The sequence below is a fragment of the Pezoporus occidentalis genome, unplaced genomic scaffold, assembly GCF_034315485.1.
Source record: "Pezoporus occidentalis ecotype Australia unplaced genomic scaffold, CSIRO_AGI_Poc_V1 ctg207, whole genome shotgun sequence".
In the NCBI taxonomy this organism is placed as follows: domain Eukaryota; kingdom Metazoa; phylum Chordata; class Aves; order Psittaciformes; family Psittacidae; genus Pezoporus; species Pezoporus occidentalis.
Window position 1 is genome coordinate 639,567 of NW_026913932.1, and position 24,686 is coordinate 664,252.

A 24,686-nucleotide genomic window follows, 5' to 3' on the forward strand; every position below is an offset into this window, starting at 1 on the left:
TTGATACAGTAAATCACCCTGGAAATACAGAAGTCTGTTCTTGCTCCTCTGCTCAATAACAAAGCTTTTCAGTCACTTTGAAATATCTCTTCTGTTCTTTGGGTTTGACTTTGGAGAGGCTTTTCAGAGTCGGTGTTGGAAGTGATCATATCCCACTGGCTATGACAAGTTTTTACTTCCTATGTAAAAGTTCTTATGTGGTAAGGCAGTATATTTTTAGTTCTTTTAAAACTTGTGTACAAGAGAACCGACAGAACATTGGTTTTGTTCCATGTGAAGCCAGCGTGGAACCTGGAAGCAAGTTTTCTCAAAGCTTTGTCATTCAGATGGACATTTGTATTCTTACCAATGAAATCAGCTTTACCAATGTGTGAACACTGTCATTTGTCCTAGAGTGAAGCAGTCAAGCCTTTGCTTTGTGGAATTTAATATGGGTTTTGCAGATAAAGAGCCTTACCCATTCAGCACTGCTTTGTCTCTCATGGATGTAGTTCCTCAAGACTGAAGGTGGAAATGATGCAGTCTATGGAATTGTCATCTCCACTAGCACAAGTTAGTAGGATTTTCAGCCCTGTCCCGTCTGGCACTGACTCCAAATGCACCCGTGCCAATACACTGAAGAGGGCTAGTGCCAGTTCTACATTCAGTGTGGTATGTAGACCAGATTCTTCCCTGGATTCCCTTGTCCCAGTCATAACTTGAGGAAGAGATGAGCTCATTCTGTTGGAATACCATCATTAATTATTGGTTTTATGCTAGGAATTCCTCTCAGAGTGGCTTTCACTTCTGGTCTGATCCCTCAAATTTAGTCTTAGCCCTTTCCCAATCTTTCCTTTAACAAGTGTTTAACTGCTTTAGGGGATTTCTCTTTATTCCTCTTTGTTATGAAATAAAATGTCATACTTCAGTTTTGCAGCTGCTGAGCTATGTTTCTTCCTTCTACATGCCCTCTGTTTTAAAAGGAAGCATTAAACTCCTGTTTGCAAGACTGACTTGGTTATTGAGCTATCGATACATTCTGATGAATGGTCATGCGAATAAAAAGCATGGGCAATGCTGTTTGGCATCTTTATGTTGCCACTCTTCTGATCTTCCAGTTATGAGAGGTTCTTACAGAAGGAATCAGTGATTTTCTTGACTCCTCTTCCTAGAACTCTTTGGCATTGTCACATTGATTCTTCCCAGGGTTGGTCATCTTGTATCCCTGCTGTAATAACTGACAAGTGGCAAGGTCCTGCTTACTTTCAAGAGTAACCAGGAACTGTAAACGCTCCATATTTTTAATCGTTATTCCTCCAGATAAATATCTTGATTTCTAAACAAATTCTGCAAGAAATGCGTAGCAGCTCTCGTTAGAGAGCTGTATGTTCTTGTCCTTCCTTGTCCATGTTATTCCTGTAAGCAGCAGTTGCTATGATCACAGCATTTGGCACTGGGCCCCAGAGCTCGTGACATGAATTCTGTGTAACTATCAGCTCGGTGTGCGCTTGCTCATGGTTAACGCTAGTATCAGAATGGCCAAGTATAGCGTATCATTAACATGGTGTGTCAGATGACCTAGTGTGCCTCTGTGATCTGAAGTTAATTCCTGTGGAAGAAAAAACTGTGGCTTTCTGTGTTACAACTGCATACAATTGGATAGAAAAGATAGGAAAATAAAACACTGTTAACTTTAAGTAGAGTTAGTCAGTCTGTCAAGGGTTTGTTTTCTCAGCTGGGCTTGAATTTTGTTGCTATCCTTAGTCCTTCAGGATGAAATGCTGCATTTGTTTGGAATGTTAGATGTGTCTTTTTATGTGTGCCAGAAAAGCCTTCAAACAGGGTTACTTGTAGATTTTTTTTTTCTTTTTACTATTTTAGAAAAAGAAAGTCAACTTAGAGAAGTTGACTGTATGGATATTTTTGTGTGCTTAAGTGTGTAACAATCTTTTATGACATTTCCTAAGATAGAGCTGCCTGCAGTTACCTGAGTAGTAAACCTTAAGCAGTGCTAGTGCTGCCTATTGTAATGTGTAAGCTGTATGTGCAGTCATTGCCAGAATAGCTGTTCTCTTTCACCAACTACTGTGCCACTGCAGTTCTCTAATGCTTGCCTAGCTTTTATTCAACCTAGGGTCTATAGGGTTCTCAGGTTTTTGAGGATTTCAAGCTGTGTTGCTCTTTATGGTTGCATAAATGTATGTAGTAGCATGTACTCAGAATAAGCAGAAGGCCTGCTCACCAATAATAGGATTCATAGAATCATAGAATCATAGAATTGTTAGGGTTGGAAAGGACCTTAAGATCATCTAGTTCCAATCCCCCTGCCATGGGCAGGGACACCTCCCACTAAACCATGTCACCCAAGGATGTGAAGTCTGAAACTTGAATATCTTTACTGTCTCTTCTGGGAACTGAAGCGAAAAGAAATGCTCCCATGTATTGTGTGTCCCCGGATGGTATCTTCAGTATTTTGAACTAAAACTTCTGTGCAGTTCTTTCCAGACAAAGGCAACACAATGGCACATGGCAAGCAATTCTTCCGTGTATGGGTAGCCTTTTCTACTATTACATATTATCTATAAGTGAGAACTCATTTTGCATTTCAGAGTTGATTTTAATCTATGCTTTTATCTAAAGGACAGGCATGAGTTCAGTTGTGGGATATACTCAAGTTATGTAAAATCTCTGTCTTTTGATTCCTTAATATAACTACTGCATTAGTTCACTTGTTGGAGCTGAGTTCTTTGGAGTAGGGCATCCTGGCAGCTAGATTTTTTTTTTTTGAGCAACTATACCTAAGTTGTATTTCTTCCACAGGAGTCTTAGTTTAACATTACCTTTTCATTCAGGTGTGCTTTTTATCTTGGCGAATCAAGGAAAAGACTGGGCCTGTTCTGCAGAATACTGAACAGAAGAACGCTGCAGTGAAGCAGTTCTTAGTGCTGAAATTCTAAAGAAAATATTCTGTTCATTCTGAACTTTAGGTCAGGTTTAAAAAGTGGTTGTTCCCACTCAGTCTGTAACTTTCAACTTTGTGCATTACTTGGCCTTGAAATGTTTGAAGTGTTGATTAAAATACAGTACCTGAATCAAATTATAAGTATCTGTGGAGAGGTTATAAATATGTTTGTATGGAGTGAATTGCCATCACTATGTAACCTGATTTTCTTTAAAGCATTATATTCACAGATTTAAATTAATTTTCAGCTCCATTTACCTCTCAATTCCCCTCTACCTGGAAGTGAGTTGACTAAGGAACCCTTTCGATGGGATCAGAGGTTATTTGCTTTGGTTCTCCGTTTGCCTGGTATTACAGCACCAGAATCGGAGCAGATGACAGGAGTACCGGTGGATGACTCTGCAATCACACCTATGTGTGAAGTCACAGGAGGTGGGTGCCCTGGTTTCCTTTGACAAGTCAGTACTTTTGAAAATTAAAATTAATTCAATTTATTAAGTTTATTAATCACATACATGTTGTGGAATAAGTATTTCCAAGTTCTCATATTACCTGTAAAAACTCAGAACTCCAATATAATAAAATTAAAGACACTTGTTGCATTAAAGCTACAGACAGTTTAATGTAGCCTGCCTTGGAAGAGTGGGGATCTACTTTCCTTAGCTGTTTCTTAGAAGAGAAAACTTAATTTTTTCCAATACATCTTGATATCACAACTTAAAATTATAAAAATTGTTGTTTCTGCAGTATAGTTTTGCTAAATTCCTGTCATACTCTGATCTAAAGAAGCCAAAAGTGAAGGAAATGTGTTGGGTTGTTTTGGTTTTGCCCTCCTCTTCAGAACATGCAGAATGCAATGCAGAATTCCTGTAATGCAGATGTATAATAATTCTGCAAAATCAATACTTTTGTCTCCATCATAATTCATAACTGTTATTATATATCTTAATTATAATCTTAATTATAATTTTAAAAATTATATTCCAGATCAAACTCAGGCATTTATTTTATAATTTGTTTGTGAAAGTTTTTAGTATTATCAGATATTAGAAACATGACTTCTCTGTGTTGGAGAGCAAAGGAATTTAAAAAACGTTCCAAAAGGATTTCTTTCCACTGCTTTCTGATTGTCGTGTCAGGCTATACTGATGGGGCTTTGACTGAAATTCATGGACAGTTAAGTGTTTGTCACAAGGGGGAGCCCATTTTCCATGAATGCAGCCAAGAATTGGAGCTGAAGTCACCGAGGGGCTAAAACCTGAACATTTCCAATGAGGTGCATGTGACACTGTCACTGTGCCACTAGGCTGCCTTTCTGCTTAAAGACAGTGTTTGGGAGAAGCTTTAAAGGAGTGGTCCGTAGATAAATCAATGTGTACGGTGGGTGAACAGTTTTAAATGATCCAAGTTAAAATTAGGGATAGAAACCCTGAACAACTTTGATCTTGACTGTTTTATTCTAGGTCGATCATATTGTGTGTGCTCCCCAAGAATGCTGAATCAGTGTCTTGAGTCATTGGTGCAAAAAGTGCAAAGTGGCGTGGTAATAAATTTTGAAAAAGCTGGACCGGATCCCTCACCAATTGATGGTACTTGGCATTTTTTACAGTGTGGTATCAAATGGCAGGGATGACTATCAATATAACTTAGTGAACTTCATGTAATAGTTGCCAAAAGATAAAATGTTGTAATTTAAAAGACATTACTATAAAAAAGGACCTGTTCTGTCTATAAGGGTGTTGTACTTTATCAGAATTCTGGCTATAGGTGCTACACGCTATGTAAAACCTCTACATTTGGTTGTGTTGCTCAGGTAGTCTTAAATGCAGTTATTCATATCAAGGATAGTTCATGAATTTTAAGCAGTAGTTCCAGTTAGAAACGTAAAGAGCTTGATATGGAAATACTGTGGGTTTATACACATATCCTTCTGTTTAATGTAGTAAAGGGTCTGCATTAAGAGTTAAAATAGCAAATATGACTGTAGAGCCTTCACTAACTTCTAAATGGCTTCTAAGCTGGGTTCCTTTTAGGATGTTACTGTGAAGTGCTAGTGGTATTTTTTTTTTATCCTCCTTTGCTGCAATAAAAAGTCTAGTAGTATTAGTCATATATATCTTTCTTTTTTTGTATGCATGGAGATTTGAAGGTTGTCTGTTCATAATAACAGGAGGATAAAGAAACTGGTTATTAAGAAGGGCTCCAGATAATTGGCTTTTTCAGCTCTGATCCTGTAAACATTCAATGCTTATTTGGTTTCTCATGGTTTCTGGGTTTTTGCAGAAATGCTTACTGACAACTGTTTGCTATTCTTAGAAATAATATTAACTGCAGAAAGAGCTTCCCTAGGGGTAATATTTCTTAAACTTCACAGAAGTTATTTAGTATTCTGTCTGAGTTTTAACACTATTGTGACTCATAAAGCTTTTTTCTTCTGTAGATGGGCAGGTGGATATATCTAGACCCTTTGGACCCCAACCTTGGCACAGCTGTCACAAACTTATTTATGTCCGACCAAACCCTAAAACTGGGGTTCCTATAGGTCACTGGCCTGTTCCTGAATCCTTTTGGCCAGATCAAAATTCTCCAACACTGGTATGTACTGAAGTTAAAGCAAAGGACTGTGCATGGGGGAATATTTCAAGATTTCCTGTTCACCGATTTTTAGATGTTAAGATATGTGCTTCATTTTAGCAACCGTAAAAACAGTGCGACCCAAGAAGGAATGACACTTTTGAACCAGTTTTGCAGTTCAGTTGGATGAGAAAATAATATTACGGGGTTTCTTTTTAGTAACTTTAAAGCATTGAGAAACTGCCCATAACACATATGTCAACCTAGTACATGCCTACAGTGTTTCTGTTTGGACTCTGTTAAAATATCAAACCAGAAATATAGTGGCACTTTGATAATAGCCTATGAAATTCTATTGCCTCGCAGATGATACTAAGAGAGACAGTATTATCTTCCCAATTTCGAATCCCTGTGGTAGCTTTGTCTTCATTTTCCAGCAGTTGAATGTAATTTTATCTGCTGTTGTGCAGTGTAGTCACACCTTCAATTTATCCCAAGTGGAGAAACTCATCTTTTTTTTTTAAATACTGCCCACAGAATTAATTTTACTTACATTTTTCATAAAAATGTAGGCCACTGTCTTTTCTTTCGGTCTGAGAGCTAATCATTAGTATGTATTTTTGTATTTCTGCTAATCATGGAAGTCGAAATAATGAAGTTGTATAATTGTTCCCTATATTTTATGACAATTTGTATTGAATTTTTGTAGGGTTTTTTGATCTGAAATTAGTGTGCTGACTAGCAAACTGATTGGACTTTTAATAAATTTTTTTTATCTTTATTTAAAAAAAAAATGAAGTTCTTTGAAATAAGGTTGTTGAGGATTGATACAAGTATGAAATTTTAGTCATATTTACAGGTTTGATATTGCTGGTGTCTGTGGCCACATTCATTGAAGGACATGGATGCCTTCCTGAACTGCAAGTTAGCATATATCAATAAAATTAAATCTTCTATAGTAATTTAAAAAACAAAATGTCATTGTTTACTAGATACTAACAAGTTGCTCTGTATGAAAACTGTCCCTTGTGCTCCTTGTAATCACTGTCAGTGGCATATCTGCCTCCATTCACTGTAGAGTCAGTACAGTTCGCCTGCTGCTGCAGATTTTGATCGAGATTGCTAAAATAGATCTTGCCAAGTGAAGAGCTGTTGAACTCAATCTGCTAAAAACATGAGGTTGACTTGGTGAGAAGACGAGAAAAAATTCTCTCAGTTTCAGTGTGTATAGCTCCCATAACTGCATAAAGCACTGGGTTGTTGCATATGCATCTAAATTCCTGTTGACATCAATTGAAATTCCACATTTGAACCTTCCTTATGCAATGTTGGGGCGCTAAGTTTGCTGATAGTGTTGCAATACTTCTATTTCCTTAGTGTTCTGAAAATACGGTGTTAAAATTTAACATATGTTGTAACTTGTCTACTTAAGAGTCTGTAGTTAGATATTTTTCATTTCTTGCCTATTACCTGATCCACAATACAGTTTCTCAAACAGTGCTACCCCAACAACTGTTTTGTGAACTGTAGGTAATGATACTTTCAAGTATCATTGGGAGATCAACACGTAAAATGGCTGCTCCCATTGCTCTGAGGAGCAGTTGTTCTGTCCAGCCAAGAGTTATTTGACTTCTCAAGTCTTAGCACTGAACTTCTTTTGCAGCTTTTTTTATTCCTAGTATAACTGCTTCATGGCTTGGTCAAAAACTCCACCACAACTATTTACTGGAGGCATCTTCTTTGAAGAGAATTGCAGTTCCTGCAGTTGGTTTGGCCTCCTGTTTTGTATGCACTTGGACAGTACACCTTCTCAGAGTGGAGACACTCAAGGCAAGACCAACTTTATGGGCAGATAACATTTGGGTGGCCTATCCTAAAAGGAAGAGGCTGGAGCTTATAGATGTAGAAAAATTACTTTCAAGGTGAGATGATAGGAAGGTCCAAGAAACCCTGTATTTCCTTAGTTGATCTTATGTATTTATTAGCTACCTTCTTGTAAAGAGAGTAAATGGAAGGAGCCTTCCCAATTGAGCTCCTCCCCAGATTCTAGTGGCCTTGAAGGAGGCTCAGGGTAAGTATAAGAGCTTATGTTCCTCTCCTGGAAAACATTCAGTAGAAGATGTACAGCTCCAACCATCATCACACAAGAAATCAGCTTTCCCTTTCAGCTAAAGAAATGTCAACTATGTTGTTAACTTATACTTGAAACTTGAGGTACAAAGGTCTTTTCCCTTTGATTAATAAAAAGGTGAAAATCCAAGCACTTAAATTGCTTGAATTGAAATACATTTTCACCGGCTTAGTTCAAATGCAAGTTCTTCTAAAGCCTGGGGTGTTTTTTTCTAAGTTCATGCTGCTGTTGATCATTAGAATTCAGTTTGAATTTTATAACTGTTAAATTTGCCAAGAAGGAAAAGTGCTGGAGGAAGTCAGCAAATGCAGAAGTACAGTGCCTGCTTCTGTGGGAATAAAAATGGGCACGCCCCAGAGAAGCATTGAAGAGTTTTGTTGTGTTTTTTGTTGTTTTGTTTTTTTTTTTATTTTATTTTTTTTGTTGTTGTTTTTTGTTGTCCTCCCTGCAATTTAATTTCATTTGCAAAGTTTTTTATGTATATGCAAGAAGTTTTACTTGTGTACTCTGACGTTCTAGGCTTACCAGATAAAATAACTGGTGCTTATATAGAAAATAAGATTCTTTTAGATTTTGAGACAGTGCTAACATCATAAATGAATTGCTTAGGACTCATTAACAATATGTATGAATCCTGTATTGAGTTAGGCTCCTTAAATATGACTGTTTTCAAAGAACATGTATTACTTAAGTTGTCATAGCACCATTGCATTTTAATCATTGTGCAGACTTATTAACAGTGGAATGCTTATGTTTAGCCACCTCGCACATCTCATCCTGTGGTGAAATTTTCCTGTACTGACTGTGAGCCGATGGTAATTGACAAACTGCCTTTTGATAAATACGAGTTAGAACCTTCACCACTGACCCAGTTTATCTTGGAAAGAAAATCCCCTCAGACCTGCTGGCAGGCAAGTAGAGTGCATGCTGAACTGAAGTTATTTATAAAATGTTGTTTTTCATAGACTTTATTCTCTAATTAAAGTAGGAGGTAAAATTTCAGCACATATAATGTAATGTGGATTTTTTTTTATTTACATACAACATAATGTGTTTTATTGCAGGTATATGTGAGCAATAGTGCAAAATACAGTGAACTTGGTCATCCTTTTGGTTACTTGAAAGCTAGTACAGCGCTGAACTGTGTGAATTTATTTGTGATGCCTTACAATTATCCAGTCCTCCTTCCACTGCTAGGTAAAGACAACTTCATAAAAGTTTTCTTAGGTGGTAAGCAATTGAAAAATTGATCTCATCTAAGCAGATTTACTGCAACTAATGGCAGTATTAATCACACCCCTATAGAAAGGTAGCATGTTGAGCAATGTCATCAGTAACTTGTTTCACTTGTCACCAATTGACTACTCTGTGACTCAGACTCCGTGTGAGATGTTTTAATTAAAATATGCTTTGGTCTCACTTCTTCCATTATTTTAGGAGCCGTTTTTTCCCCATCAGTCTGTCTCAATTACAAATTCATTTTGATAAATAATTTATTAAGTTCATCCTTTGGCTTTTTTTTTAAACTTGTGTGTGTATATACTTAAGTCATATACATGTTAAAATACATATGTTAACTTCAGCATTGAAGAATTTGTTTCTTTGAGAGTTTCTTTTATTAGAAAAAATGATGCAGTGCTGCCTAGACACGTCTTTCATTTTGTCTCTTCTTTTTATAACCATCAGATGACTTGTTTAAAGTACACAAGGCAAAGCCTACATTGAAATGGCGACAGTCATTTGAAAGCTATTTGAAGACAATGCCTCCATATTATCTTGGGGTAAGATGACTTACTGTGTTAAAACTTCTATTTTATCATGTAACTGTAGTTATCTTTCCACTATGTGTATATTCCCTATTTAAAGTAGAATATGTATTAATAAAGAATAGCTAGACTTTGTGCATAGTGGTACTTGCTGTTTTAACTGGAGTCCTGTGGAAGTCTTGAGACTTGAACGTTATGACAGTTTCATCAGCTGTGACTCATATATAAATTATATTTCTGTTAATTGATTCTATATGAATTGCAGCAGTGCTTTAAAACAACAACAAAAAATGCTTCCCTGAAGGTCTTTGGTTTTCTGACTTTGAGGACCTCAGATTCTATTTGCAATGAATGCAAATGTTGTATACATCAACTAATGTAAAGTTAAATATGACTGTACAATATATTCATGTTTCAGCCTTTGAAGAAAGCTGTGAGAATGATGGGAGCACCGAATCTTATAGCTGACAATATGGAATATGGACTTAGTTACAGTGTCATTTCCTATCTCAAAAAGTTGAGTCAGCAGGTAATGTTAAAGCAAAAGAGCAGTAAAAGCTTATTCGAATATCAGGATGATCTTAAGATACTCAAGTTCAATGACTTTGAAGGAAGAAAGAGCAGAAATATCAAGTTAATAACTTCCCATAAGCAGTTAGCAAAAAAGGCATTTTGGTTTTCAGAATTGAAGGAAAGCTTAACATTTAAATAGGCTTTGTAGTCTGGACTATGAAGATATAGATATGGAGGTACAAATTGAGATTGGTTTGTTTGTTTTTTTTTTAAAAATAATATGTTTTAGGAGCATTTTTACTTGTACAGATGGTAACATAATTTTGTCCAAAAGAAAACATGTTGTCTTTGATGTTAAAGATGTTATAGTATTTTTTCAGAAAATAGATATTTGTACTTTGTGCATCAGAATCAGAAAATGTCTTTTCTTTGGCTTATGAAATGAAATGGAAATTGTTCAGTAAATACAAACTGGCAAAATTCAGAATCTCAAATAAGGATACAGATGTAGAAGTGGCAAGTGACTTTTTGAAATTGTTGTCTGTGTTCACAGTAGTGCCCTTATCTTTGATTAGTCTCCTGCACCAGCAAAAGCATTTCTGCCCTGCTACCTCTGCTTTTATTTTGTTGACCTGTGCATGTTAAGCTTTCTTGTTCAAAATAATAAAATGATGCAGTAGGCTTGAAACTTCAAGAAACAGCAGTGCAAATACCCATAACTTAGCTAATGAGTTCTTATGGACCAGCTTTTTCTTAAAACATTAACATATATGATTATTGGTAGAAGCAAACCTCTTGAAGTTTACAGTATATTCTGTTAAATCATAATCATACTGCTCAGTATTCTGTGAACTGATCTCTCAACTTAGGCATCTTAGACTCCTATAATGTAATAGCATGCACTGCAAATTGTACTTAAAGCTTTTCTAACTTCTGAAAGGCACTGCCAGTAGTACTCAGCAGTCTTAAAAAGTAAAATTCAGATTTTGATTAGTCTATAAATTTATGTGCATCTGTAAAACCAACATTGGCAGGTGTATTACTAAATTACTTTTGGCTCTCTGTTTAACTGTATTTTGCCAAAAATCTGGCATTTATGAACATGTTTGATTTTGGTACAAATCTGACATAATATTAGGGGTTAGATCTGTGTACTCAAACATAACTGGGTATTGTTGTGCATTTATTTATTAATGTTATGTCTATTCATATTGTGGTTTTAAAAAGGTGATTCCGTTGTGTGACTGATCACAACTATAGTTGTGGGAGAATCAGTCTTTTGAGAGTTACAGTGTTTAGCTGTTACTGTAGAAAAATCTATTAGACTAAACAGATTTGCAGAGCATTACTAGTCAGATTATGGCATTTTATGAAAATAAAAGCATTGCATGCATATTGGTGCTTAGATACCATAAAGGGCAGCAGAGGAGAAATATGCAGAAGACCTAGGCACAAACTGTTCACTATATTTAAAATTGTAGTAAGCATTAAGTGGTTATGTATTAAGCACTCCTTAAGCACTCATCCTGGTTATGGTCGTCATAGTTTATTAGCACATTGTTGAATCTTCTAGGTTGGAATTTAAAATGAATAAGTCTGACTAATCCTTTTAAGAGCATATTGTCAATTTTATTTATTTATTTATTTCAAATTAAGGCCAAAATAGAGTCCGATAGAGTCATTGGCTCTGTAGGCAAAAAGGTAGCGCAAGAGACTGGAATTAAGGTCAGAAGCAGATCACACAACCTGTCTATGGCACATAGGAACGATTTTCAACATCTGCTACAGGGGATTACTGGGGAAATTCCTCATAGACCTCTAGACCTCAATATGAAGGAGTATGCTGGGTTCCAAATAGCTTTGCTGAATAAGGTAAGCACCATTGTGTGTAATGTTGTTATTTTCAATATACTTCCATTGAAATGCTAGATATTGTTTCATGCACAGTATTAATTGGAACTTTATTTATTGGAACCATAGGATTTGAAACCTCAGAGTTTTAGAAATGCTTATGACATACCCAGAAGAAATCTTTTGGATCAGTTAACACGAATGAGATCTAATTTACTGAAGAGTACTCGCAAGTTCCTCAAAGGACAAGATGAAGGTTAGACAACAATTTATTTTTTGTCTATCTGTGATATGATTGGTGCTAAAAAAAAACCCTGAAGACAGTAACAAATAGGATAGTGCTTTAAAACTTAGTGGGTGTCTGATACTGCCATTAAACTCCATGGATACTCTAGGCTTTTCCTTAAGTAACTTGCTGGAAGAAAAAACGGGGAGGGGAGGGAAGATCGCAGGTTCACTGCTCTGTCCTTTGGTCTGTATGAGACTTGGGCTTTTACATAAGATTTTGTTCGCTGTTTTTTCCAACTGTCATGGGTATCTGAGGGAAAAAGTCACAGGGCAGTTCTGAACATTACAATCTTTCTCCATAGAAGTGTATTGCGAGCAGTGGAAAAGTAATCTTGTTCACTGGGTGCTGCCGGTGTGATCCTTTTGCCGTTCAGGCCGACAGCAAATAGTTCAGTAGTCTGCTAATTTATTCCTTTACCTTTCTACTATGTCTTCTGGTAGTGCTTTACAGCATCTAACAGATGATGATGAAATAAGTGAAGAAAATGAGAAGGGCAATGCAGGTGAAAGGCACTTGTATGCTACAGTAGTTCTGCCACTACTAAGGTCAGATTAACATCTGTGATCAAGTGACAATGTAATGTGACATGGTGAGAAGCTGCTCTTTAGGGAGGGAGTTAAACCACGTAAAACCTAATGTTATTTCTGCTATTTCTGTTAGTGTACATTTTGCTTGATCAAAGGCTTGGCAACTTTAAATCCATAACAAGTTTAGAATCAGGTCCTATGGATTTTAAGAATTGGTTGATTTCAGTGGCCAAAAATCACTGTTTCTGTGGGGAAATGCCAGTCTCAATTTAATTCTGGGTGGCTAAAACTGGAGAGAGTTATGTCAAAGCTGTATGTAGCATGGCATTGCTACTTTGCATGAATGTATCTTTTGTTTGTAGTAATGTTTTAGTTACAATTTGTTCCGTTTTTAACCCATCTACTTTGTTGAAAAGTTATGGGACATATTGGAAAACTAATATCCATGCATGACAACTATTGTTTATTTCCCTGTCATAATAATAAATATGCAAGGCATATATTTAAGCAAGTTTCCTGCACTCAAACCATGATGTTATAAATGCCAGTTAGACAAGAATAATGGCAAGTGTTGCATATCTATTTTATTAATGCATTTGATAAAAGACTGAAAACTGGAGTTGTGAAGTGGATATAGACTAAATTGTCATAAGGTGAGCAGTATAATGTATTAATAAACCCTTATGTTGTGGCAGACCAAGTTCACAGTGTACCTATAGCACAAATGGGAAACTACCAGGAGTATCTAAAACAAGTACCTTCTCCACTCCGAGAGCTTGATCCTGATCAACCACGAAGGCTTCATACATTTGGCAATCCATTCAAATTGGACAAAAAGGTAACTCTTTTGTAAAGCTTCTCAAAAAATGTGCTTGTGGGTGTGCGTGAGTGTGCGCTTCTGATTTGACCATTCAAAGAGCAATATAGTGGAGAAATACTTTCAAGTGTTTGGACAAGTACTGCTTACAAGAGAGCGTCTCAGATGTTTTTCCATCGCTAGGACCCTAAGGAAGGCAGTCTCTATTGGAAATCCAGTATTATGCCTCTGAATTATATTATAAATGAAATACGTTTGCCGCTGTAGTGTAGCTAATATCTATCTAATCATGTTTCCTTTACCAAACTTCCCCCATAAAAAGCTTTCCATAATTCTGAGAGCTTGGACTCTCCCTTCTGTCTGTATCTGTCTTTGACTTGACCACATTGCCGATATCATTTTGAGCTGCTCTTTTAATGCTTGAGTCATTTTGCAATTTACTGAAAAGAAAAGCTTGACAGCCCACTCAATTGTGTTGGCAGACTGTTGGTTGGATAAGGGCCTAAGCACATTGATTTGGTCTAGGAACGATCTGATCGACATTTAAGAGTTCAGTGCATAATGGTGTGTTGTACATAGTAAACAGCATCATATATATGGTATACAGCATGGTATACAAAGCATTAATTGTCTTTAATATGATGAGGGTTTGGCATAAGTTTTATTCTCCCCATTAATTTAATTACAGGGAATGATGATAGATGAAGCAGATGAGTTTGTATCAGGGCCTCAAAATAAACATAAAAGACCTGGAGAACCAAATATGCAAGGGATTCCAAAACGACGACGCTGTATGTCACCCCTGCTCAGAAGTCGACCACAAACTCCTCCAGTTGTGAATAATCACATTGGAGGAAAAGGGCCACCAACACCAATCACACAAGCACAGCCTGACCTTGTTAAACCTATTCCTGTTCACAAAAGTAAGTGAATCTTCATTATCTTTAGAGAGTTTGCATTTTAATTTATGCAAAAAAGTTATTTATCTAAAAATACCTTTGGCTGATTTCCCAAATATGGCTATTTTATCCCTCACTTTTGAAAATGAAGTACTTACCATCTGGAGTTAATTACAGAAACAGTTAAGATAGTCTTTCAGTCTCTTTCATATGAACTTCCCACTATAAACAGTGTGTTTCCTGTACTAAATGAGGGGACACTGTAAGCAGTTAGAAGGGTGTTCATCCTTTGCCTGGGAATTCAGATGCTCCAAAAGTATCACAACATGAACTTAATTTGAATTTTGCTGTAGCTTGGTGAATTCACTTCCCTTAGAGTGGAGTTGAGGCCCTGTGTAACAATATTGTTCGCTGTTCAGCCCTAAAGTGAACTTTGTCAGTTCAGTGTAATATGGGAAAACAGGCATGTCATAAAAGCACATTTTACAGGTGCTTTTTCTTTTGCTGGTAGTCCATATAGCAGTTTCCATTTTCATATAAAGAATATGCTTGTGATTTTTTTAAGCCATTAATTGCCAGGAGATTATAGAGATCTGCTCAGTGTTACAATTCATAAACACATTTTCTTATGCCTGGCATGTACACTAAAGTATATAAGCTGGAGTGTAATTTTATGAGACTTTAATACTGAACTGATTCATAGACTTCTATCAGATGATAATGTGAAACTGGCAAATGTATCTTTGTTTTTTTCAGCATCAGAAACAAATAATGAGGCTACAATAGATGATGTGGTTGAGAATCATGTTACAGATACACTTTCATCAGATGTTTTCCCAAATACTGTGGATTCAGAGTTTTCAACGTCCTCTTCTTTGTTCAATTCATTGGATCGACCAGCAGCTCATACAGAGGATGTAGGCCATGAACATTTAGGGAATAACATGAATGTTGATGGGTTTTTGGAGAATCATGAAGAATCAGGTAGTAAAGAACAAAGTACCGAAGAGAACTTGCCAATGTCTTCACCCAGCAAAGGGAAAAAGCCAGTGCATTGCAGAAGTTCCAGAGAGATTAATATAGAGCTAAGAGCACAAATTATGAAAGAAATCCGAAAACCAGGAAGGAGTAAGTATACAAAATCTTTCTTTCAGATGATTGGCATGAGAGTTAGACAGTTCATATTAGATCACTATTTTGGAAACATATTGAACCATGAGACTGGAGCAAAATAAATATAAAGCTGAAAAGATTTGTTCTTAAACCTCTGCTATAAACTTCCTGGATAAGTGATTAAAACATTGCTCTACCTATCAGTGTTTATGAAAGTCACATTTTTTTGTATTACTGATATTAAAATGAACTTGTTAGGTATTCCAGTAACTGCATTCCTAACTGCATTCCTAAATGCATTCCTAACTGCAATATCCTATATTTTTTGATGTTAGTGTTTATTAAACAGTATATCATTGCTACAGGTCTGGTTGATAGGTAATATATCCTAAAAGCTTACAAAAGTGAAATGAAATGTGTTGCATTTCACTCAGATCTATGACAACAGATATCTGTATAGGCATTTAAGTAACTGTGATTTTGCTCTTCTCTTTAAGAATATGAAAGAATCTTCTTTTTACTAAAGCATGTACAAGGAAGCTTACAAACCCGACTGATATTTTTACAAAATGTTATTAAAGAAGCTTCAAGGTAGGTAACTGAACTGTATTAATCTTCTAAAACTGCACCATGTACTGCCATACATAACTGCTTGACAACGATGCAGTTGTTTGAAACTTGCCATGGTGTTTTACACCACAAGTAAATAATTCCCTAGGAAATGAACAGAAACACATAAACTTCCTGATGTGTGCAGTTTGCACGACCTTACCTTTTTGCCTCAGATTTTGTCTTAATGTTAGCAACCGTAACTGCAGAATTGCCAGAAATGTAGCTGGACAATGGCATAGAAAGATAAGTTAACTATAGAAAGGGCTTCAGGTTCCAAAGTTCAGATGTGAGCATCCTGCTAATTTGAAAAACTTGGTAGAACTGAATGTTACTGTGAATTAGGCTTCCAGAAACAGTTGAAATTCATTATTCTGCATCAACTCAAAATCATGTCCTAAAATCAATTTTGAGATCCAGGTATGTTCCATAAAGATTCATCTTCAGATGATGCATTTCCTTGAAAGTTCTGTCTGAAGCTCTGGAAATGGGAGGTAGTTTGTCACTGGAGTAGAGAGAATTGCTGTGGATTTAAACCCCGTGTTGTTAATCCAGGCAGAAACTACATTACAGCATCCTTAGACTGACCATACTTGCTTGACCTTCTAGAGAAAAGAAAGGAGAAATGTGTAATTATGATTGGAACCTGCAGTGTTTGAGTTGAAGTGAACTAATAATTCCAACATCTTGCTTGGATCATAAATACAACTGTAACTTTGAGGCTTATTTCAGAAGGCCATGTAGGTCATAGTCTGTATATTATACATGCTTCCTCACTGTCTCAGCACACCAAAACAATACTGCTTCTGGAATCTGGGGCAGTCCTTAATGGGATTGGAATATTTATGCCTGTAAAGTTAGGCTCTTTAGATAATCTGTAATTCTTATCTCTGTTGCACAGCCTCTCTATTCCAATCATCCTGAGTTGAATCCCTACAAAATTTGGCAAAAGTTGAATATTGCATCAGAATTAAGTCCTACCTCCCACCATATCCAACAGTTCACTGCATCTGCTGGTAGAAAAGGCTGGCAATTCTGTTTCTGTTGAGTGTTGTTAGACTTTAAGTGTTACTGGCTGGAGTGCAGGAACAGCTTCATCTCTCCTTCCTCTTCTCTCTTAAGTTAGATTTTTATAGTGTGGTCATTTTATCTGACTGAATAACACTGTTTACAATCCCTGTGCAGTTCTCTACTGCTTTCCTTACCCAGGCAAGCCCATTTAACCAAGGTTACCTGGTCCCTGCAGAAAACATCTCTAGGCTGTCCAGAGTTGTCAAAGTCTTGTTTTGTTAACTGATAGCTGACCTTCGCAGTGCCACAGAATACAGTTCAAATTTGGGATGCCTGCTTTCTTTCCCTGCGCCAAAGATCTGTAAACTCTCAAGCATTTCAGCAACAAAGTGTGCGTATAAAACAGTCCTGGTTCAGTTTTGGAGATTAGTTCACTAGAGAGTTATGAAGAGAGAGGAGGATTTCTACAACAATCCGCAGTTTTCAGCTTCCTTTGCAAACTGACTACCTCAACAGTTCCTCTTCTGGTAGCAGAAAAGCTATCATTTTTGAGAGGCAGAAATCAAGATGAGGTAGATAATGGTTTGATGTTTTTTTTCTTACATTCTTCCATTTCTTCAATTGTGAAAATACTAAAGCTGAGGAGATAACACATCCCTATTTCAATACTTCGCTAGTCTGACAAAGGCTTTTCAAATGCTTAGTGACGCACATTTGGCTCAGTGCTTATAAAGAGTCCTTCCTGAACACAAGAGACACATCTCACCAATAGATGGCTGTAACTTTGGAGGATGAAGAGCTGTTTAGGAAGGGGCTAAAAAGAATTAGCCTAGGTAGTGGAGAAGTCTTTAGTATTTCTGCAGTTGGCATAGCAATCCATTTATGGTCCTAGCACTAAGAATAAGTTTATTTTTTTATTCTCTGCTAAACAGTATAGAGCAAAATCTGACAAAACACATATTAACATTCTCCAAATCAGCCAACTTCTCATTATAAGAAATTCAATTCCCGTTCAGTTATTCTTTAAATTAAGAGCTTTAAGCTAACAATACACAGAGCAAAGCCCAAAGTGTTTACCTAGGCAAAATGCTGAGCAATACCCACTTGTGATAAAAGTGTTGGCAAGAATTCATACAACCAATTACAAAATAGTAATGAAGCTTTAAGCGCAATAGCTACTCAAGGAAGTTCTATTATTAAGGGTACTAATATTCCTAGTAGAGTGAGCAGTTGAATTGTAGTCAGTGCTTAAATATGCTCATTATAATATTTTATGTGGTAAATTGTTTCTGCTGCCTTGAAAAAAAAGTTGTTTGCTGCAGTGTTCAGCATTTGGAAAGGAACTTTCAGTGAGATGTACTGAAGGGCTCGACATAGTGCACTGTAAACCCAAATTCTTGTGCCAACAGTAAGGTGAGAATAGTTAGCAATGTGTTTTTTCTCCACCTTCCATCATGTTTTAAGTTTGTAGGAATTATCTGCTGCTGACTTGTACAGCTGCTTCAGAGGGGCTTGAAGGTATTCTGGGAAGTAATGTTGCGCAGTCACTTGCACAGAATATGAGCATGCTAAATTTTCACTGGGTTTTTATATACTATAGCACTGCTGTTAGCTTAAGGCTTTTGCTAGAGGGAATAAGAACGAATAATTGTCTGTTTTCCAGGTTAATGCTTTTCATTAAGCAGGGAGCAGTTGTGAAAGCAATGAGGGAGAATGGAGGGGAAGCAGTAATTGATGTGTGGGATTTCCGTGGGGTTACTGAGGAGAACTGTGATGAGAAAGATGGGAAAGGGCTCAGAACACAGGTATTCACAAGATAGTATGCGCTTGGGAATGGGAGCTTGTTTCCCAATAGTTAAGCTGGGATTGTGGGGAGGTCTGTGGTCTGGGAATTAGGGGCAGATGCCATGTTTCTGTGAGACAAGAACATGGCCTGGGAGGCCTGGCTGGGACTAGAGGGTTTTGCTGGGGTTTAGAAAGGTCACAGGACTGAACTCAGTGTATAGTTCAAAATAGTACTAAGTTGAGAAAGTGGTGCACAAACGTTGCAAAGGGAGGGGAAGGCTAACTGGAAACAGCAAGGAGCTTTGTGTGCCAAGGCAGGGGTGTAAGCGAAGGTGACAAAATGGTCTGCTTTACAAATGTACGTAATCAATATGGAATAGAACTGCAGAGACTCTGGGTTTGGGTTACATCTTTGTTTTCTTTCATTTCTTTCTCAAACTTCTGATTTGTATTTTCTTGTCAGGAAATCTGCTCTGTACCCTATAATGGCCATTCCTTCACCAGTACCATCTTCACTTAACTTTGTTGAATGCACCATGAAGGCATGTAAATAATCCCTAAAAATTCTTGCCAGCTTTAAGTTTATAGTTCTTTTGACATATGTTTTACTTCTATACTTCAGAACTTCTAGAAACAGCAAACACGTGACTCTCTTTTTCCTGGATTTCTGAGGGCTGAGTGATGTTCAGAAACATGATAGAATAGATTGTGGTAAGCATAGTTTTGTATTAAATGGAAAAGCAAGTTAGGAGCTTACTAGAACTTTAAGAGACAACATATGTACCTATGATGAGATATATATCACCTCAGCATGCACAGGACCTAAAATAACAACTGAAGTTTCCAGGGTTCAATAAAAGGTTTGTGAATGATGTTTCATTTGTTACTGTGTGCTGCATCTATTATTATGCTTTCTTTTAAATGCAGGTTTAAAAAACGAATGCTGATAGAACAGCTTGAGAGTTTTCTGGAAGAAATCCATCGCAGATCCAATCAGGTCAACCATATCAACAGCACCTAAGAAAAAACTGCACATGAGAGAAAGCCACAGCAGGGCTCTGCTGTCCTTACTTGCATTCATTTTTGACATGCGCTTTTATCTCAAGTTCTTGTATCTGAAAGAATGAGAAGCTGCTCTATAAAATGAGAAAAGTATCCATCATCTTTTTTCTTCACTTCTGTTATTTTTGTAATGTGAAAAATACTACAAAAACATTCTTATTTAACTAAATGGAGAACTTCTTGCTTGTCGTGGACTTAAGCGTCACTTTCCCTCAGGTTCTATTTTTCTTAATCCAACCTTCAAAACTATCACCTCTTAAGGTTGAACTTTGCCAAAAAGTTGCTTTGTAATTTTCAAAAAAAAAAAAGGCAAAAAAAAAAAAAAGCACCTACATTAAACAAGGTAATGTTTTGTATATACAGTTATTTTGGATATATTATTGTAAGTTGTACAAATGTATTTTGAGAAATATTTAAGAAAAGCACTTTTGTTATTCCATCAATAAAATCTCTATTTTAACCTTTGTGTAGGATTGTGTACAGTTTTTATTTTATTTTGCCTTCACTTTCCACAGCTTGTATGTTCTAATATCAGTGTTAAAGAATGAAGAGCAATTTTGTATCACTGGATATTCTGTTCTTAATCAAGAGAATGAGCGAGAGGAAGCTAATCCTGAATTGCAACTACAGTAGGATGATACCTTGTGTACTCGTTGGTGACTTTGGCATAACAAAATGATATCCCATGTGCACATCTGCAGCAATGATAAACCCCACAGTTATATGAGGATACAATATAGTAAAGCAGACGTCAATAGCCTTTGAGGCTGCTGCACAGTTTTTCTGCGTCAGAAGTTTTTACGTGCTTATGAATGCAGAACAGCCAGAAGCTGCTGCTCCTTGGACACAAAGTATCACTTTATTGGCCACATTCTTCATCTGTGCTAGATGCTCTTAACTTCTGGGAAGTTTGCTGTGGTTCAGTGGGAACAGCTCCCCTCTGCTTTTCCTAGGGATCAGTGGTTTGCAGTCTTCACCCAAAAATCTTTATGGGCCTAGGTTTCCGATGTTTGTACCATGAGTTGCTGAATCTTGTACTAAAACACTCAGTGTATCCCAGTTTTTGTCAGGATGCTGGAAAAAAAGCATTTTTCTAGATGTTTTTAGCCTCATTCAGTGTTCTTTAGGAATGTCCATTCTATGCTGTATTCTCTTTAAAAAGTAAAATAAAAGGTAGTAAATGTAGTACATTTTTTAGTAATAATATTTATTTGGTCACTGATTTGAATAGGTATTTCTGCTTCCTACCTGTTCTGTCTGTCTTGAAATAGCCTCTGAACTCGATTTCACAGCATTTTGCTATTTGCTGGTTACCTTACTGTCTCAGCTGATTATAACTGAGTCTGGGACCAGGCTTTAATTTCAATTTTATTCTCAAGTTTTTTACTTTAGAACAGGGAAATAAAGATTATAACTTTTGCAAGAAAAAGCAATGTTTAAACCAGTGTTTTAATAAGTACATATAATGTAGCCTTTCATTTCATTGAAGGAAAGCGCGCCATATGAGCAACAGAAGACAGTTTGTTTGCCTAGTGTTTATTATGAAGGATTTGTAACTCTTCCCATAAAGAGTACTGAACCTGTAAATGAAAGCCATATTAACATTATTTCAGTTTGGGACTGCATTTTCAAAGTGTAGTACAGTTTAAATACATAAATTAAGCATGAAACTAGCAGATTTGTGATCATGCATTCCTTATATGGAAAAATCAGCTGCAATTGATGCTTGCCTTAGAATGATTTGAACATTTCTGTATTGAGAAACTAAAAGGCCTTTCCAAATATTGGTAGCCCAAATCAGAAATTTGCCAAAACCGTGCAACTTACTCAAACCATTGCCTAAGGAATTGCTTCTGAACTGAGCAAAACAGCCTAGTTTCATTTCGTTGTGTTGATACTGTAGTTTCAGGAGAGGTTATTACAACCCCTTGAATGAAATCACTGTTTCAGACTAATTGCATCTGTGGATCAGTTGCTTGTATTGCTGTTACCTTGCCTATCCTCCAGAGGAAATGTGTTCAAACCCAAAATTCAGATTACCCCCCCCCCCCCCAAATTATTATTTCAGGCAGAACGATGCTATTTTAAGTCCTAGAAAATATATTTCTGCTATTACTAGAAGACTGATACAGTGAAGACTTTTGGCCTTAATGAAGATTCATTGTTAAATTTATGGGGATAGTAAGTTTTAAGTACCTCTAAGTTAATAAAATCTATTACAAGCAGGCCTTATTTACCTTTTCCCCCTTTTCATATCCAAACAACTTGAGTCACTAAGTCTAAACAAACAAAATGACTGAATATTTTCAGTTTTCACTTTTTGCATTAGAAAGCTTAAATATCAGAAATGTGCTTCTGATTTTGAGTTGATTAAAAATTATATATTTTGTTATCATAAAAATCCTATTTTACAATCTGATTTCCTTCCTTTTTATATACAAAAATACACTGTAAAGTGAGCAATTTTATTTATCAAAATTCATTTGTTCTTAATCCTGAACAGTCTGTGGCTTTGGTTTCATAGATCAGCTTTAGTGCCTTTTTTTAGATTCTGTATTTGCCCAGTAAAAGTACTTCTATTCATTGAATGACAGTGATCACCAAAAGCATGCTTGAAACACCAAAGTAGTGCTTTTCTCTTGAACAAAATGCAAACACATCTCTTTTAAAACATAAGATCCAGGTTTTTAAAGCAGAGTGTTACATACACAGGTATTCACTGACTGAGAGAACAGTGGGTGTTGCTTGGCAGTGGAAAAGGAAAATGACTGTCTTTGGGCTTCTTGACAGGCCCCAGTGTCTTACTGAGTGCTATAAATGGCTGTATGTTCCCTGAAAATCTAAATAGATATGACCCCAGTTACAAGAGAAACTTGTGGTTTTGAAAGCTTTTTAGGAAAATACTTCAGGTGCAAATTTACTGCATTGCTAAGAATGGTTAAGAGCTGTTGGAGGTGGCCTGATACTCTGGAGGAGCAAGCACATGCTAAATGGTGCAATAATGCAGTTCTCCTTTATTGTTGCTAATGAGCTATATAGTGTTTTCCTTTGGCAGAGATTCTGGAGTAACTTGTATGATTGGACATTTGAAATTAGTCTATACATCTCATACTGAAGCAAGGGAGTGCTGTGATGTTTCACTTTTTCAGATGTGTTCTGCACTTCTGTTTGGAGTTTTTCTTGGTCTTGTTTTGGGGCTGGGGAAGTTCATTTGCCAGAAAAAGTTGTAAGATGCAAAAGAAATACAAGTTCTTGGGTTTTTTTTTGGTCATTTCTTTGCAAAAGTGAAGATACAAGTTAAGCTTTTTGCAGAGCCAAGTTACCTGATGACATACAGTGAATACCCGTGGCTTTTGATAACCTAAATGCTCATGAGGGTGCTAAGTAGCGAAGGGTCCAGATGTGTAAAACTATCATCTCCTCAAAGCTGCTGATATTCAAAATATGAGGGAAGAGAAACTCTTTCTGCATTTTTGTGAGCTGTAGCTAGGCAAAAGATTGTTGGTCTTCAGAATTTCTGAGTTATCCCCCTAGAAACTGCTAAGGTAGGAATTAATACAGGGTGTTTCAGGTCTTTGTGCCTAAAGGCAGAAGTCTGTTTGCTCTGTGCCATCTGTATATGCATGGATAAGTTTCATTTATAGGAAAGGATTTCTTTCTTCCGATATTAGTCTAGCTGATCTAGCCCATTTGTAATTTGAATTGCCCTGTGGAGGTCAGTCTCTAATCCTATGGCATTTAATCATAAAATGAACTAGGTTGGAAAAAGCCTTTAAGACCATCAAGTCCAACTCTTACCCCAGGACTGCCAAGTCTACCACTAAACCATATCACTCAGCATCTACACATTTTTTGAATGTTTTCAGGGGTGGTGATTCCACCACTTCCCTGGGCAGCCTGTTCCAATGCCTGACTACTCTCCCGTTGAAGTTGTTCCTAATACCCAATCTAAACCTTGCCTGGCAGTTTGAGGCCGTTACTCCTTGTTCTATCACTTGTTACGTGGGAGAAGAGACCAACCCCCACCTCACTATAGCCTTCTTTCAGATAGTGGTAGAAAGCCTTCTCTTTTCCAGACTAAACAACCCCAGTTCCCTCAGCTTGGGGATTTGTGTTCCAAGATCCTTCACCAGCCTCATTGCTCTTCTCTGGACCCACTGCAGCAACTCAAGATCTGTAAGATCTTTCTAGGCCTTATATTTGTAGTAAAAAGCTAGTTTAGCATGTACTAAACCATACTAAACCATAGATAAGAGAGGCTAACCTGGCTTCCCTGACTTCTATGACTATCATGCATTCTTTTTAAACTGTGTTCCTCATGCTTTAAAATCCCTAAGGCTACTGTTTCTGTAGTTGCTGAAATTTCCTGGACTGAAAAAGATGTCCTATTTACAAAGAACTTGTTAATTGATTTTGGTGAAGGATTCTGCTGCTGAAACACAGAGCATGCATACCTGTATTAGCTTCTCTCAGGAAAAATGTGAAAGGTCGGTCTGCCTTGAAAATAGGTGTTCGAGATCTTTTTAGTAACACCATTGCTGTAATGCAACACAGAAAATATTAGTAAAATGTGTCTATTTTCTTTCCATCTTCTGTACAGTGCCCTCAAGCTCTGATGTTTAGTACTTTGAGTTTTGCTCCTCTGCTTTAAGAATAAAACAATTTTATCCAGCAGTGAAATTGGTCTGGGTGAATGATCAAGGTAAGCGTTGTGAGGCAACGTGCAGGTGGTTTGTGTGTGTGTTGTTGAAGTGAGTCTGTCTGGCTTTGAAAAGGTAATACAATTTTTGTTGTTACC

The 24,686-nt window shown here is 36.8% G+C and overlaps 2 protein-coding genes across 11 annotated transcripts in view; one reads left to right on the top strand and one right to left on the bottom strand.

The window, feature by feature from the left end:
- The window catches only part of INTS6 (integrator complex subunit 6), a 49,766-nt gene that overhangs the window by 23,843 nt on the left and 1,237 nt on the right, over positions 1–24,686 (top strand). For 4 of the 7 annotated variants that reach the window (XM_062618939.1, XM_062618937.1, XM_062618938.1 and 1 more), the window contains 14 exons: positions 3,190–3,373; positions 4,405–4,530; positions 5,382–5,536; positions 8,405–8,557; positions 8,711–8,843; positions 9,333–9,427; positions 9,831–9,941; positions 11,582–11,797; positions 11,906–12,032; positions 13,288–13,430; positions 14,098–14,332; positions 15,065–15,436; positions 15,919–16,012; positions 19,754–20,352. In XM_062618939.1, the coding sequence (XP_062474923.1) occupies positions 3,190–3,373; positions 4,405–4,530; positions 5,382–5,536; positions 8,405–8,557; positions 8,711–8,843; positions 9,333–9,427; positions 9,831–9,941; positions 11,582–11,797; positions 11,906–12,032; positions 13,288–13,430; positions 14,098–14,332; positions 15,065–15,436; positions 15,919–16,012; positions 19,754–19,847 (2,238 nt within the window). In that variant the 3' untranslated portion in view covers positions 19,848–20,352. Of the gene's footprint in view, positions 1–3,189; positions 3,374–4,404; positions 4,531–5,381; positions 5,537–8,404; positions 8,558–8,710; positions 8,844–9,332; positions 9,428–9,830; positions 9,942–11,581; positions 11,798–11,905; positions 12,033–13,287; positions 13,431–14,097; positions 14,333–15,064; positions 15,437–15,918; positions 16,013–19,289; positions 20,353–24,686 lie in introns of those variants that run through there. The other 3 variants (XM_062618940.1, XM_062618942.1, XM_062618943.1) reach the window with 3 other exon arrangements.
- Positions 20,834–24,686, bottom strand: part of SERPINE3 (serpin family E member 3) — a 41,666-nt gene continuing 37,813 nt past the window's right edge. For 2 of the 4 annotated variants that reach the window (XM_062618947.1, XM_062618946.1), the window contains exon 8: positions 24,141–24,426. In XM_062618947.1, coding sequence (XP_062474931.1) covers positions 24,278–24,426 — 149 coding nt within the window. In that variant the 3' untranslated portion in view covers positions 24,141–24,277. Of the gene's footprint in view, positions 20,963–21,342; positions 21,469–24,140; positions 24,427–24,686 lie in introns of those variants that run through there. The other 2 variants (XM_062618949.1, XM_062618948.1) reach the window with 2 other exon arrangements.